The 15,089-nt window shown below is 47.7% G+C and overlaps 1 protein-coding gene and 1 pseudogene across 2 annotated transcripts in view; both read left to right on the top strand.

Moving 5' to 3' along the window:
• Positions 1 to 1,968: 1,968 nt before the first annotated feature.
• On the top strand, positions 1,969 to 13,263 carry LOC149343379 (uncharacterized). Its single transcript, XM_089545886.1, has 3 exons — positions 1,969 to 5,094; positions 11,490 to 11,814; positions 12,921 to 13,263. Exons 1-3 carry the CDS (start codon positions 4,937 to 4,939, stop codon positions 13,116 to 13,118), a joined length of 681 nt encoding a protein of 226 aa, XP_089402012.1. The 5' UTR covers positions 1,969 to 4,936; the 3' UTR covers positions 13,119 to 13,263.
• Positions 13,156 to 15,089, top strand: part of LOC149343378 (uncharacterized) — a 30,408-nt pseudogene continuing 28,474 nt past the window's right edge. Inside the window, exon 1 of the transcript XR_016283119.1 lies at positions 13,156 to 13,283. The product of XR_016283119.1 is annotated as an uncharacterized LOC149343378 (transcript). The remainder of the gene's footprint in view (positions 13,284 to 15,089) is intronic.

Below are 15,089 nucleotides of genomic sequence, written 5' to 3'. Positions count from 1 at the left end.
GGCCGCCCTCAAGTCATGGAGCTGGAACGGTTGATCGAGCTCAACGTTCTTAGAGCCTGAATAAGAGTACGCCGGCCCGCGCGGGTCCTGGGCTGTGCTCAAGTACTGGTCTCTAAGTTTGTTCTCTGAGGTTTGCTCCCCTGAAAGCTCTGTATTGCTCTTTGGAGGTGTTTTTGAGTTTTTGTGTGTGTTTGCGTTGGGTCATTTAGGGCGAGCAACTGTCGCCACGTGTTCCGGCTTGACATTTACCGCGTGGCCTTATTGCATCAGGCCACCCAGTTGGAGTCGGCGAGTTGGGCCACATTCTCAGCCTCTCGTTGAGTGAGCTCCGCGATGCGAAATTTAAGTTTCCGGTTGTGCTTTTGGCGGTGCCACCGACGGACAAGGCAATGACGGGCCTCCCAGAGGTCGAGCGGGTGGTTGGCCACTTCCGAGATCTCCTCTGGGAGCTGAATTTGAGTTTCGGAAGAGCGAAGACCAGAGATCAATTGTTCTGGCCAAGACTGGTAGCCTTGATCATGTATGGGTGTCGCAGTGTTATAATTTTGCCTGAACTTGGTTCAGTATGGGAGTCGGGCTTGTGTTGTTGGTCGCGCGAAAGGATGAGTCCTAATTGTAGTGTTGAAGAGGCAGTGGTCGCTGCCGAGGGTTTCCTCGGTGTTGACCCAGACTGCATACTGAATGTTGCGGGTGAAGGTCAAGTCCAGACATGTATCCCTAATCACAGTTTCCCATACGAGTTGGGTGGACTGATTCAGTTTGGAGAGTGAGGCACAGCGTTCACGCAAGCTCCGCCAACTTGCGTCCCCCCTTCTCTTCACGGCAGTAACCCCGTATTCGAGCGGGAGCGTTCAAATCGCCCACAATCAGGAGGCGGTCCCGGCCTGCAATTCTGAGCGCGCGGCTAAAGAGGTCCGCGAACGAAACATTCGGCAATTTGGTATTGCATTATACAATGACTATGTGTAACGGTGAGTCCTGCTTGTGGAGTCACCATTATATAGGAATAGTCCAATTGCATGTCTAAATCTACCTGGTTGGCTGCATAATTTCTATGGAAGCATAGACAAGACGAGGGGTCCTTCTTGAAAGTCGTATAATTTATTAGTGTGGCGCCTTTCCCTGGCTCTTGGAGGGCAGCCGCTGCTAGAAAATGCTCACAGGTTGAAAGGAAAAGCCGGAGGTCCGCCCTCATAGAACGGGACCAAAGCCCCCGACAGTTTCATTGAGTAATTGTAATAAGGGAAGACGATTTGGAAAGGGGGAGCGCCTACACCGAGGGTGTCCCGCCATGCTCAGATTTAGAGTTCAGAGGCGGAAGTGAGGCTGCTCCCGAGCCAGATACCAGGGGCTGAAGCTCAGCACGTTGAAGGGGACAGCTGTCTTCGTCATCGCCGAGGTCATTGACTCGGCGGGACAATCTGGAGGGCCGACCACATACGTCCTTAAGGGGACCGGCTCTGCGACAAAGGGCGGAGATAGTCGTGACGTTTTGAGCGATTATAGAGGGAATAGCCTCCATGGCTTGAGCGATGAGGTGTTCCATCGCTGCCTCCACCAGAGTGTCAAATTTGGCATTAAGACGGGCTTCGAGTTCGGTAAGCGAAGGTTCCAGAGCCGGCGCATCGCCGTCTCGCTCTCCATAGACCCCGCGTCGGGGGTACTAGAGGGAGGCGCAGTTGTTCTATGGAAGCATAGACAAGACGAGGGGTCCTTCTTGAAAGTCGTATAATTTATTAGTGTGGCGCCTTTCCCTGGCTCTTGGAGGGCAGCCGCTGCTAGAAAATGCTCACCGGTTGAAAGGAAAAGCCGGAGGTCCGCCCTCATAGAACGGGACCAATTTTGGCAAGTAGCATATCGTTTTGTGCCCGGAGAGAGGCTACCAGGTTGTGGAGCTCTGTGTCAGCCGCCGAGCGAGGGAGAGGGTAGAGGGGTGGGAGGAGGAGGCAACCCTGCCTGAACAGCTCACCTGTTTGCCGTTTTTGTCGGTGTTGGCCCAGGAACCGGCCGCTTCATTCTTGTCTTGGGAGCGGTCTTTTTTCTCCTGGCCGCCGTGTGGGGGTGGTGGTGGCACTTGAGAGCTGTTGACGTCCTTCCCGCTAGTAGGCGTCTGTTGCTGTTCAAAACAGAGCTATCAGATTCATTCACTCCTCATACTCGTACGACGTGAGCATATCATCCCTCAAATCGCAGTCAGGTCTAGCTAATCTTTCTACTCGCCGCCGTATAGCCAGTCTTGTCCTGTTTCACAAGTTCTTTTATTCACCACTAGAACAAGAACCATACATTTGCGCACTTCCACAACGCAGGTCCCATCGCACCGGTCATTCTCTTCAAGCCCGTACCACTGTTTCTGCCAACTCATTTTTTTCTCGTGCAGCAGCATTTTTTTCTCTTGCAACAGCCTTCCCCATAATATTGCTGCAATTACATGTTCATCATCATTTTCAAGCACTGTTGATTTTTGCATTTTGTAAACCCCACCCCTTATGTAATACCCTGGAAAAGGGTCTTTAAGAAAAATAAAGTAAAGTGAAGTGAAGGCGTCTGTCGCTGGAAAGCATCGCTGCCGACGCTACCGGTTCAACATGACTGCCTGCCCGTGACTCTGGATTTCCCGCCCTTAGGGGCGGCTGGCTCTATTTTACGGTATTTTGCAGTGCAGTCCCGCGAGTTCGTGGCATTGCCACCACCACAAACCGCATATTTGGGCGCACACTCGTGAGGGGCCCGCGCCCCCTCTTCTATGGGTGCTTGTTGTCCACACAGGCCACACTTATCTTGGGTGGGGTCTGGGCAAGAGTCCGCCCGATGGCCGACAGTTCCACATAAGCTGACGGACGAAATAGTGCGGAAATGTGGCTGCACTGAGACGATCTCAGAGTTGTAGTGGACATACCTAGGGTTCACCGAGCCGGTGAAGGTGAGCCGGGCATTGTCTGAATTGCCGAACTAGGGGATATCAAGTAGCATGCTGTTCCTCCACTGCACGCAAGGTTTAAGTGATGCAGACGTCTTTTGGTTGGCCACCGTAATGACCCCATAGCAGACGTCCTCTTCATGTTCTTTGAGATGGCCGGCGAGACGCACATCTCCTTTGGCAGATTTAATGGAAGAGTCACCTAGCAGATTGTCTGCGACGTGGGCGTTTCGGGTGCTGGCGAAGATCAACTTTTGCTCCTTGCATAAAAGGAGGCTCATTTCGGCCGCCTTAGGCGCCCCGAGGAAAGCGTCGAACGCGGCACCTAGCTCACCATATTGAAAGGCGTCCCTGATGGACAACGATTTCCGGGGCTTGATCACGATGACAAAGTCGTTTTGGTGAAACTTTGGTAAAGGCTTCGGCCTCCACTTGGTCTCCGGGTTGCGGCCCTTACGGCAGGTGTCCTTCGCCGCTTGCGAGGTGGGAGCTTGGCAGTTCGCAGCAGGATTGTCGGTGGTTGCCGTGGCGTCAGCCGCTATCTTGGCTTTTCGTCTGCAGGAGCGCTCATGCAGACGGAGAAGATTTTCATTGCGGATCGGGTCCGCGGGTGCTGATTTTGGTTCCACAGTGACAGGAATGGTCGGCCAAGACATAGCGTCCGGGTCATAACCGCGTTGTACATGCGTTTCCGCCATCTTGGAGATGGCGTTAGGCTTTAGGCTTAGCGTCGTTAGGCGTTAGACAACGGTTGGTGCCGGAAGCGGGAAGGAAAACCCGCTTTAAAATTTGGAAGAGTGGGCCCACCTAAATGAAACTGGTGTCCACTGATGCCAATGAACTAGCCGTATCCAAAGGGAACAAAACTGATGGGGTCGGATGACTTGAGTCATGGCTCGTGTCTGAAAATGACAGAGTGGAAGCGCCACACGTCTGCCCGACGCGATACGCTGCCGCGACCCCCCCCCCCCCCTCGCACACAGACGCCTTTATGCGTTTCGCCTCCATCGAAACGCTGCTGCCGCGGTCGTGTTCGAAGCCAGGTACTCCGGCTCAATAGCCGAGCGCACTAACCACTGACTTACCACGGTGGGTCGTAAAACGTCCCCATTCGCAAGAAATTCGGTGTCGGCGTCGGTGTGTCTAGAAAATCATGATTGGTCGACAGAGTAATGACACAGAAAGGCACTTTCGCTAAGGAAGAAAAGGTGGTGAAGCGGAATTCAACTAAATCCTTTGTGTCAGCAGCCGGGCACGCTAAGTCTACACGACAAAAGAACGTTCGTTCAATGGGATAAATGGAGGCCGTGTTCGAGCACCGAACGCAGCACAGTAGGCGAATTACATTACAGCGACAGTTAGATAATTATCGTTATTAATTAGCTTCACCAATTATTACGAACTACGGTGTGTAATAAAATAATATGTGGTAACAAATGTGTCCATATCTGCGAAAGCTGCTCCACAAGACACCTAAGCGTCGAGCGATTGCATATGGCAATTTAAACTTGTGTTCCCCAAGTTATCTTCCCTGCAGGCACCAAGAGAGCTTTTATGTTACTGTATGACCTACGCCACTGCATTCTTTGTTGGCGGGCGCTGTGACCATATTTGAGCATTTCGGCCGATATTCTCTTCTCCTGCCGGTTTTTGGTATAATAGATGTACTTGGATAAAGTTTTCAGTATCTGGTTGAGTGCTACGACGATAAATACCCAAACGTTATTGAATTAAAAGACAAATAATCAGTATACATCCACATTTATTGCGAGTGAGGAGACAATCCTTTTTCGATATGGACCTGTTGCACCCACAGGCACTGACGGCGCCGCTCCTGCTAATGGCAACCGCAACGCGGGGTTCTGCAGAGGCCACGGCCTATGCGCTCTATGTACGCTCGTGGCGGCTCTGCCAGCTGTACTCACTTTGGTCTACGTACTGAACCTGTGGGTCTCCGTGGACGTCCGCTGGCGGTCCTTCTGTCAAGAGTACGACACCGCTGCCTGCCTGACTGCCATGAAATCACTGCAGGATCTGCTCGCCCCAACTGTAGCGCCGTGCGACAACATGCGCGCTTATGTTTGCGGCCAATGGGACCAGGGCAGCGACACCCAAGCTGGAGGCGTCACTTTGGTGGACAGTGCCAAGGCCATGTTCTTCGAAACAGTAAACAGGCAAGGCAGAATTTCATTAACTTTGGTCGATTTCGTCTACATTCAACCTTACGCAGCTGCCCCTTGCGCTGTGGCCCAACAAATTTTATTTGCACCGCAAAATACATGCGCTTTCGAGAAGTCTGCAAGCCGGGCGACCCCTACAGTACTCGTAACTCTTCGAAGTAGCCAGAATTTTGTTGAGCCCCAGCGCCAAGGGTAAACGTGTTTTTGATATTCGAAAACTGAAATGGACATTACTATTGGTGCGCTACACGCCTGTTAAAAATTCTAACCCTTATGATTCGAAAGTTGCCTATTAAGTATTAGCCGACCATTCTGCTAGTTAGCACGCCATTGCTGTATTATAATGTGCGGAAACATTGCAAAGCAGATAAAAGCGCTCTTCTAGCTCAGAAAGCCTATTTTGAGAAAAACTGCAGAACGTATTAGATGTAACACCCTGTATACTCTAACAGTGGTAACCTGTAAAGCTACTTGTATAAAACCTACAAGCGTTGATAATCTTTGAAAAGAAGGTTACGGCTAAAGTTGTTTTGATGATGTAATTATCCTACTTGTGGTAACTTTTGCGCGAAATCAGTACAGGGGACATACAGGCTACTTCAGAAATATGTGCGTAAAAACGTGTGCTGAATAACGTGATTACTTCGACCTTGTAAATTATAAATTCAGAGTTTTATGTGCGGTAGCTGATAAACGTCGCGCCCTTATAAAACTGTACATATTTGCTTTTGTGCATTCTTAGTTTACAGCAAGTCTGCAGAAAAATCTGCTACAAGTGTGTAACCATAAATCTACGACTATCTAGAGTGCTTGCATTGCATGCAGACTAGTGGATCGTATTTGTCTATAGAAAGTGCACAGACAATGAAAAATATGTCCTTATTAGGTGAGAACCTCGGGAATGGCTTTGAAAGGTGTAATATTAATTCGCTGCGCCGTGAGCAGGCGTTGCTGCTCGAAGTCGTGAATTATAGCGCGATATTTTTGCGAATCCTCGGACGTTAGTTTAGCTGCCATCGCAAGGAGTACTATGCGACCACGCAGCACAAACTGCATGCTGACATACGCTTTGGCTTTGATGGGGTAAACACATGCACCTCACAAGGTTAACAGCCCGGGAATAGCATTAAACCGGGCAGGAGGGTGTACCGGCCCCATAGGAAACCATTTTTTTTTCTTAAAATGAGTGAGTAGCCCAATGGAAAGGGAAGGAGCCAGTTCGGTGTATTTTGGCTGTCACTATCTTAATGTTTCAAGTTACCTTTTCCAGCACTTGAAGCATAGAATTTTGTTTTCTCTTGGGTGGTATAAACGTTCGATGCGGCTCTTTAGTGAGGCTAACTTCGCTGCCTTCACGAGTTAACTTCAGCTTTTCAGCTTGCGCAGGTTTATTGTGCAAACGATTAGCTTTGTTCCTTAATTTCCTTCGGCTTATTTCAATCAATCCAATGTATTAGTTCACGCACTGGAGCGTACAACCATATCCTTTGCTTCACTGAGCTCTATACTTTAACCACATAATCTGGGAACGATCGTTAGTACCAGTCATCGTTTAACGATGCACATTCTTGAAGACACGCGTATTCGCTTATGTCTCCTTTAATTTACGTGATTACCAATAGATATTTGTATTGAGAGCGTGCGTTCACTTATATATTCTCTGTTATCGGAGAATCATCTAGATATAAATCCAAAGGACCACACGTGCGCACGTGGAAGGAGGTGCAGGCTGACCTGCATTAACAAATACCAAAATATATAGGACGTTTAAATGTCTTCATCACAGCTCTTGCTTTTTCCTGTAGTCGTGTTAAACAAAATGCTCGAGCTGACAACCAAAAGTGTGCAGCGAGGACCGGAGAAGGGCAGCTCAAAAGTTTTTCTGCCACATGAAGATAGGCTGCTAACCACTGAAAAGGGCGCGAAAAATATATTTTTTGCAATGATTTTACCACATCGTCTTCTTTCTACCGGTGTTCCTGAGGCTTCAGGTGAACTTCCTTAATTCAAATTACAAGAAAACTCACAGGCGGAGACACTTGCCGGACAAGAGAGAACAGCCTGTAGGACATCCACTAGCGGGTGTCTAGTCCTGTTTTCTGTTGTGTCTGCGCCTGCAAATTGGATAGTAATTATGAATTTAGGAAGCCGTTACCAACCCACCCTGTTTAATACGTTATTATTGGGTTAGCGCTTTTTCGTTTCTTTGCATCATAACCGTTGTACCTGTATGTCGTTTTTCTACAAAAATTCAGGGGGCGCTTTGACTGTCTAAAGTGGGTAGAGGCGAAAGCGTTTTCCGCATCACTTTGCCTGCTTCTGTGGCACTGGTGGCGTCACATGTAATTGAGTACTAATTACTAAGTGATGACAAATCACTAGTTAATGGTTAATTACTTATTGGTGTCTGCATACTAATTAACTGCTGATTAATGACGCTTAAGCTTCGCCTTTAGGAGTGGAACGCAACAGCGTGTTGTAGCGCTGCCAGGGCGTCCACGGAACGCCACCACCCGTTCGGCGCGATGCTTTGCCGTTTGAACGCAACGCTTTTTGAGGAAAAGAAATGGCCCAGTAATTCTCTGTCATCTCGGTGGACACCTGAACCGCACCGTAGAGGAAGGGAGGAATTGGGAGTGAAAGAAGAAAGACAGAGATGGCCCGTAATGAAGAAAATGAAAAATGTATTTGAGGAAAGGAAATTACGTAGTAACTGTCTCACTTATCTCGGTGGAAACCCGTCAAAATTCAGGGGGGGGGGGGGTGCACTTTTTTTACCTAAACTGCGGTCACTGATATGTGGTTAAGATGTTAAGCTTCGCCTCTAAGAGCGGAACGCGACAGCGTCTTGCAACGCTGCCAGGGAGTCCATAGAACGCCATCGCCAATTCGGTTCTACGCCTCGCTCGTCGGTAAACTGGTTTTTGAGGAAAGGAAATGTATCTGTCTCTCATATCTCGGTGGACACGTAAACCTCGCCGGAAGGGAAGGGAGGAGAATGGCAGTGAGCGAAGACACCGTATTCACTAGACGCGCCTTTGTTCATTCCAAACCACCGAGCTGGCATGGCGGAGTCCCGTTTTTGCGCACCGTACGCCAAGTTAGGCTGCGGCGGCTGCTTCCGGAGTACGTATTCGGAACTGCTGAGGTTTACAGTAGGGTCAGCGGTTTTTACCGGGAAATCGTTGCCAGTGTAAGGTTTCTTTCCGCGCGGTTTTCGAATGACTTTCTGTCCACTGTGAAACGAAAGAAACTGTACCGTGCTTCGTGCGATGTACTTTTCCCCGTGCCCTTGTACAGGGCCTTGTACAGTGGAGGACCAGGCAAAGATGTTTTAAAGAGAGTGAAAAAAATGCAGGTGCCGCCAGGAACAAAAACCTTCTTTTTTAAGCTGCACACCGGAACCTTACCGGTTAAAAAATTTTTAGAGGGAAAGGAATTCTTTTTACCCTGGGGATCTCACTGTTTGATTTGCAGGAAGCCAGAAACAATAGACCATGTTTTTTTACACTGTTGGGAAGGGGTTTATTTTTGGGATGTGTTGCAGCGAACCTTAAAGAAAGAATTTCCGCTAGACCCGTACGGCATTCGGTACTTATCTGTTGAAAATGAGGATGGGGTGCCTTTCGACTTAATAATGCTGACAGGCCTCCACTGTATATGGCGCTCCAGAATGGCAGGCTACCACTGTGACCGAGACGCAAGACCTGCCAGGATTTACTTTCGCGAAAATATGGACATGTTTCTGGCCATTCAGAAGGCCGCTGCGAACCCTCCGGAGTGGCTCTCAAAACTAGAGCCGCTCTGTACATTGCCTGAATTTTAATTAGATGAAGCCAGATTCTTGCTGGCTGACCACGAGTCGTATGTACATAGCTTTTATTGTGTTTTGTTGATTGTTTGTTTTGTCCAATTTTCTTTGCAAAAGCCAGGCAATAAGGAAAAAAAAAGCTGGCATGGCGGAGTGGATAGCCTGCTCGTCTCGCACGCCGAAGACCGGGGTTCGATTCCCGAGCCCGAACAATTTCCTCCTCGGTTTATTTATTTATATGGCCTGACTAGAAAAGTTAATTAGGCTAATTGGGCAATTAAGCAATTAACTAAGCTCAGTCCCACTTACTTGGAGCATCACTATATGATCCCTTCAATTGATTGCATGGTTACTAGCGTAAGTACAATTGGCCCCGTTTGAAATTGGCGCACTGTGACGTCACGACCGTTTCGACCAACTGAAAAGCGTCACATTTCTGTCGACAACTGCTGCTTACAACGATGAGACATTAAAGGCTTTCGCCTTAATAACTGTACGTGGTCTCAGTGTGCCCTCAGCGGGCAGGATAAAAGTCAGGGGTGCTGAAAGTTCTCTCAGTTGGTCCCAGTTTTAATCGCGTAATCATTTCTGGTTCTGACCTTAACTTCCCTGTTACAATAGCAGCCTTTAGTAATGATTTGTTTCCACTCAGTTTGTAGCTCTCGCTGAGAAGGGATAAATCTTTGAGTGATTTTAAAGTGTCGCCGCCTATAAAATAGTGTAATGAATACGGTTATACAGAGTATATCAGAAATAATATTTTTAAAGCACTGAGAAAACCCTGATTCTAGCCCCCTTTTCAGGTTACAGCCAATCCCAACGCGCATCTATTGAAGACAGCATCACCTTCAACACATCGTCTGTTTTGAATAACAATGCAAATATTTTGCACCCATAAAACACCCGCAAAAATAAAATGCACTGAAATAACTTTTGAAATACCTATGACGGAAAAAACGCAGAGCCACTGTCCCCAGCATAAAACACATTATATACCTGCTACTATGCAAAAAAAAACGCTGCAGAAATATTTGGAACAGCGCCCCTTCAGTCACAGTAAGCATTATTAAAGGAACTGCTATTGAATACTGGCCCATATAGTCTTCAACCATGAGCTGGAGTTTAAAAAAAAATTGCATACTAGCTGGATGTGTAGGAGCAGCTGCTGATTATTCAGATGTCCCGCATTGAAGACGGCTTAAATATCGCGAGTTGCGCTATGGTACTACACTGAAAATGCGCAGGCACGAGGCGTCCCCGCTTGAGATAATCTTTTGTACACAGACTCTCGTTTGTACCTTTATCAGTGCGGCTAGCAACTTCAGAGAAAACATTTCGTTAGCTTCGAGGTACGTCGCCGACGTTGTTTTGTATTGCTGATATGTGTATTTCTATGGAGTGGTCCTTGGAATGACTGTTCAACAGTCGTTTGTACGTAGATTTTGGACAGTGCAACGTACGTGGAATATAACCACTTCTGTGGCAATATTTTTCAGTGATAGTACAGAAATGTGTAAGCGCATAGAATGGTTTGGTTTGGTTTATGGGGTTTAACGTCCCAAAGCGACTAAGGCTATGAGAGACGCCGTAGTGGAGGGCTCCGGAAATTTCGACCACCTGGGGTTCTTTAACGTGTACTGACATCGCACAGTACACGGGCCTCTAGAATTTCTCCTCCAAAGAAATTCTAGCCGCCGCGGCCGGGATCGAACCCGCGTCTTTTGGGTCAGCAGCCGAGCACCATAACCGCTGAGCCACCGCGGCGGCTAATGCATAGAATGCATTATGAGACTTACAAATATAGCATAGCGCCGTCTCTGGCCATGGAATATTTTAATCCATGCTTGACAAAATCATCTTTCTTTCTTCAGTCTAAAACAAAAAACAAAAATGGCGTGTCATATTCTGCATAGTGCCTTATTTAAGACAGAAGAAAATCAAAGGCGTCCTAATCAAACGTTTTGAATTTTTCAGTGTGAATGTTAACCAAAGTAGAAAAGCAGGAGGTCTTGCAAGAATTTTAGTTTAGGTCATTGTAAGAATTTTGTTTTACATTCGCACAAACTAAATCAAAGGAAAACAATTTAGAATTTTCCTTGTTCAGCTTTTTGGACAAGGATTTAGAATATTGGAAGATTGCAAGCTGCTGTTGCGAAAGCAGTGAAGGTGATGTCGATTCTTTGATGTGTAGCAAAATCTCCGTCGCTCGCATCGAGCAGTTATGTCCGCCATCGAAAACCAATCGGGAACGTCTTTGGTGATAGCAAAAATGTTAACAACACGGGAGATCTGCGCATGCATTGATTGTTGTAGTGAAATCTTAGAATATGTGAAAAAGTAGCGCACATAAACTCTTTCACGTTGAAAAATGCTTTTGTCCAAAATTATTCGGTATGTGTCAAATTTTACACAACGACGTGCGCAAACCGCAAGAAGCACATAAGTTTATTAGCCTGAATAATTCTGTTGCAATTTATGCGTGCACTTTCTCCATTCCTCACCATATTGCTTTCGTGGTTAACATAACGCACGTGAACAATGTCACTTCCTTTCTTCGCCACGTTTCTACGCCGGGCAGGGAACTTCTGAACGGGCAACTACTACGCCCCAACGTGTTCGGCAGGCACGTGCTGCAGCACCTGTACACTTCATGCAACGCGTCGCTGCGCGAGGCAATAGCCAAGTCCTCACCACTGAAGGTCCCGACTGAGCTGGCTTCAATTCTGAAGGCGGGCCGAATCGACGCCCTCATGCGCACCGTGCTCGACACGACGCTCCGCTGGGGTCTCGAAATGCTCTTGGCAACGCGTGTCGACCGGAATGGGACACGCGGCAGCTACGTGCACGTGTACGCGGGTCGATCGCTCGCCGAGAAGATGGAAGGCAGCAACAAGACCATGTCTGTGAGTGTAGATTCTTGTCTAACACCAATATAATTCTTGCCATGACAGCTGGGATGTATTGCTATTCAGAAATCACACTGAAGAATATCTTAGATAAAATACGCCATAATACTTGCTTTTCTCGGATATAAATTTCAATGGGGATATTCTCTATGAAATGCACGCATAATGTTCATTCGTGGCGTGATATAAAAAGCGTCTTCCTTACAGAAACATATTCGTCCATGTTGTGCGATTATATTTCGTCCCATACTGCTTTTCGATGGAGGCGAAATTCTTGAGGCCCGTGCACTGTGCGATGTCTGTGCACGTTAAAGAACCCCAGGTGGTCGAAATTTCCGGAGCCCTTCACTACGGCGTCCCTCATAGCCTGGGTCGTTTTGGGACGTTAAACCCAAATAAATGAAATCAAATCAAACCATAATGCTTTTTATTTTTTTTTCGAATATAGTTCTCGCATAAATTAACCCTCACAACTATTTTGTGCTTTAACTAGCCCCACCATGCCTTTGCATGCACTCGTACACTTCGAGCACATTCCATCAGACCATCTTTTTGGATATATTAGGAAGAGCTGGCTTTAAGCACGTCAAAAATGCCCCGTCATGGAAGCAGCCGGTTTCAAATCTGAACAAGCACATTTTCTCTTAACTTCTGGAGCATTACGCCAACGCTGCAGCGGTTATTGACCGGGACCAATATAGCCCAGTATCGGCCACCGCCAGGTTTCAAATCGTACAACCGCGAGCGTCAGCCATTTAAACACATTTTTCTTAGAGATTTGCTTTTCTAAGGTGCAGCTGGAATTCACTCAGCACTAGTAACGCGCCTCATTTGAAAGGACGTGGATTCAATCTCTAAATTCAGTTTACGAGATTGCATGTTTAAAGCGGTGGACAAGCCTGCGAGTATTATTTCGTTGAACGCCACAAGAATACACAGAGAAGGTGGAAACAAGAATACAAAACATGCACTGTCTTCTGAACATATTTTGGTGTCAAAGCCCGGTTAGTGTAGAGTGAACTATCTTTATAGAGTATCCATGCAGCATTGTGCGTTGTTATATGCGTTCGCGCTGATTGGTCCTGCCATCTACTCATTACCAGGTGGATGGCAAGCGGTACCTCAAGCAGGTAGTGGACAGCATTGAAAACCCCCGCTTCACGGCTGCTGTCGTGGGTTCAGTGATGCGTCTTGACGAGGAGGTGCGTGAGGAGCTGTGCTGCAGAGACAGGCACCAGAGCAAGCTGGTATCGCTCTGGAATCTCGGCACTACCACCACCAGAGTGACCGCGTACATCTGACTCGACTTCCTCGTCCAGCACCATTGGCTAGGAGAGCCGCATGAGGGCGTCTCTACGATGTTGCTGGCGACCGGGCTCTCCCAGATTAAAGGCGCTCACTCGGCGCTGAAGCAGCACGCGGACGTCGTGGTCCAGTTGTATTTGTACCTGCTGGCTTCACTTGAGGCAAGCACCGCAACGTGATTGATAGACGCTGTCTACCTTTAGGACATTGTTAGATCACTCTTGACTGACCCCATTCTCTGTCTCGCGCTTCCTACTGCCCACGGTAGAAGGGAGAAGGTGGGAGTGTAGGAAGAAAGAGAGAAAGGGGTGCCGTAGAGGAAGGCTGCAGAATAATTTCGACCAACTGGGGCTCTTTAACGTGCACTGACGTCGCATGGAGCCACCGCGGTGGCTCAGTGGTTATGGCGCTCGGCTGCTGACCCGAAAGATGCGGGTTCGATCCCGACCGCGGCGCTCGAAGTTCAGAGACGGCAAAATTCTAGAGGCCCATGTACGGTGCGATGTCAGTGCACGTTAAAAAACTCCGGGAAGAGTAAATTTCCGGACCCCTTCACTACGGCGTCCCTCATAGTATGAGTCGCTTTGTGATGTTAAACGCCCATAAACCTAAACAGTGGAAGCTTTCTCCAATGTGCACACAGACAAACATGGGATTGAGTGTTCGAATTCGATAAAGTGTGCCCATTAAAATAAGCATGCGCCAAAAAAAATAACGCACGATAGAAGTGGAAGTTGATTCCAAATAAAAAAAAATAACTCAAGATAAAAGCGAAGTTTGCGGATGTAGTCTACTGTTACTAGAAACCCTGTAATGTTCGCTTTCCGCTATTAACACATTTTATCTTGTGTACCTGTCTCGTTTGGGGAAAAAGATTGAGTTGCGATTTCCCAGCCGTAACTGCTTGGAAGTAGTACTTTCATGTTCTCTTGCCGTCTGAAGACAGCGAACAAGGCGATGACTCTAGGTATTGCGAGATCGATAAAGAAAAATGGCAGGATCAGACATCTCATGGAATGTTTCTGCAAAAGCTGCTGGATTTTAGTTTGACCACAGACGGCAGCGACAGTTTGCGTTAGTTTACTGGCATTTTTACGCTCTTGTGACGATTTCTGTTAATTTTATCATTAAAACAATGTAGCAGGCCAAAGTTGCGCATGTGAAGGTGATTTTCTTACCCTTTTATGAAAAGATTTTAATCTGAGCCGAGGCCTCACACACGGGACATAGTTTTTCTGAAGGGTAAAGGGAGGTAGATTCGTGGGTTGCGTTTCTGCAGGCAGGAGGTGGCAGTCGCAGTTATGTTCATTGCCCGTTCTACTCTGTGTAGCTTTTAATACATGGCATTCAAACTCTTATGTCAGAGAAAAGTGTCCATGGATGACGTACTCTTTAGCCTCAGAGAGCAACCTTTCATTCACCACATTCGGCGAGTGGCAAAGTGCAGATTGGGAAATTCTCGTTTCCACTTGTCGGGAGAGGAGTGAGAGGCCGAATGTGGATGCCTCTGGTAGAACTTGGGAGTTTTCCGTGGACAGAGGAGGTACTGACGCGGGCAGAGCAATGCAGGACCTGGGGCGAGCTGCCATGGAATCAACCTAGTGGGTGGATACTGTGGAAGATAGAGGGTGAGGACAAATTTGAGTGATGATAGAAGCCGAAATATCTGACCGGCGCCCGCGCCGATTGCTTGTGTGCGAGCTTCCCTTGGCGGTTTTAAGTTGCTGCGCGAAGCTTGTGAGTACCCCTCAAATACGCAGCGAGCCGAACTTCAGCACATTCGGAGAGCGCGTCAGCGACAGACGGGCGATCTTGCTCGTCAGGGATAAACAAGTACACTCATGCAAGTGATATGAAAGAACGATTTTCTCTCGCATACCATTTATGCAGGTAAGTCTGCTGCACAAGCACGGTCAGTATGGTATCAAAAGAGTCCGTGTTTAAGATTATATTTGACATAAATGAAA

This window comes from Amblyomma mixtum, chromosome 5, assembly GCF_055824585.1.
Source record: "Amblyomma mixtum isolate Tamu chromosome 5, ASM5582458v1, whole genome shotgun sequence".
Taxonomy (NCBI): domain Eukaryota; kingdom Metazoa; phylum Arthropoda; class Arachnida; order Ixodida; family Ixodidae; genus Amblyomma; species Amblyomma mixtum.
This window is presented reverse-complemented; position numbering and strand designations above follow the sequence as displayed.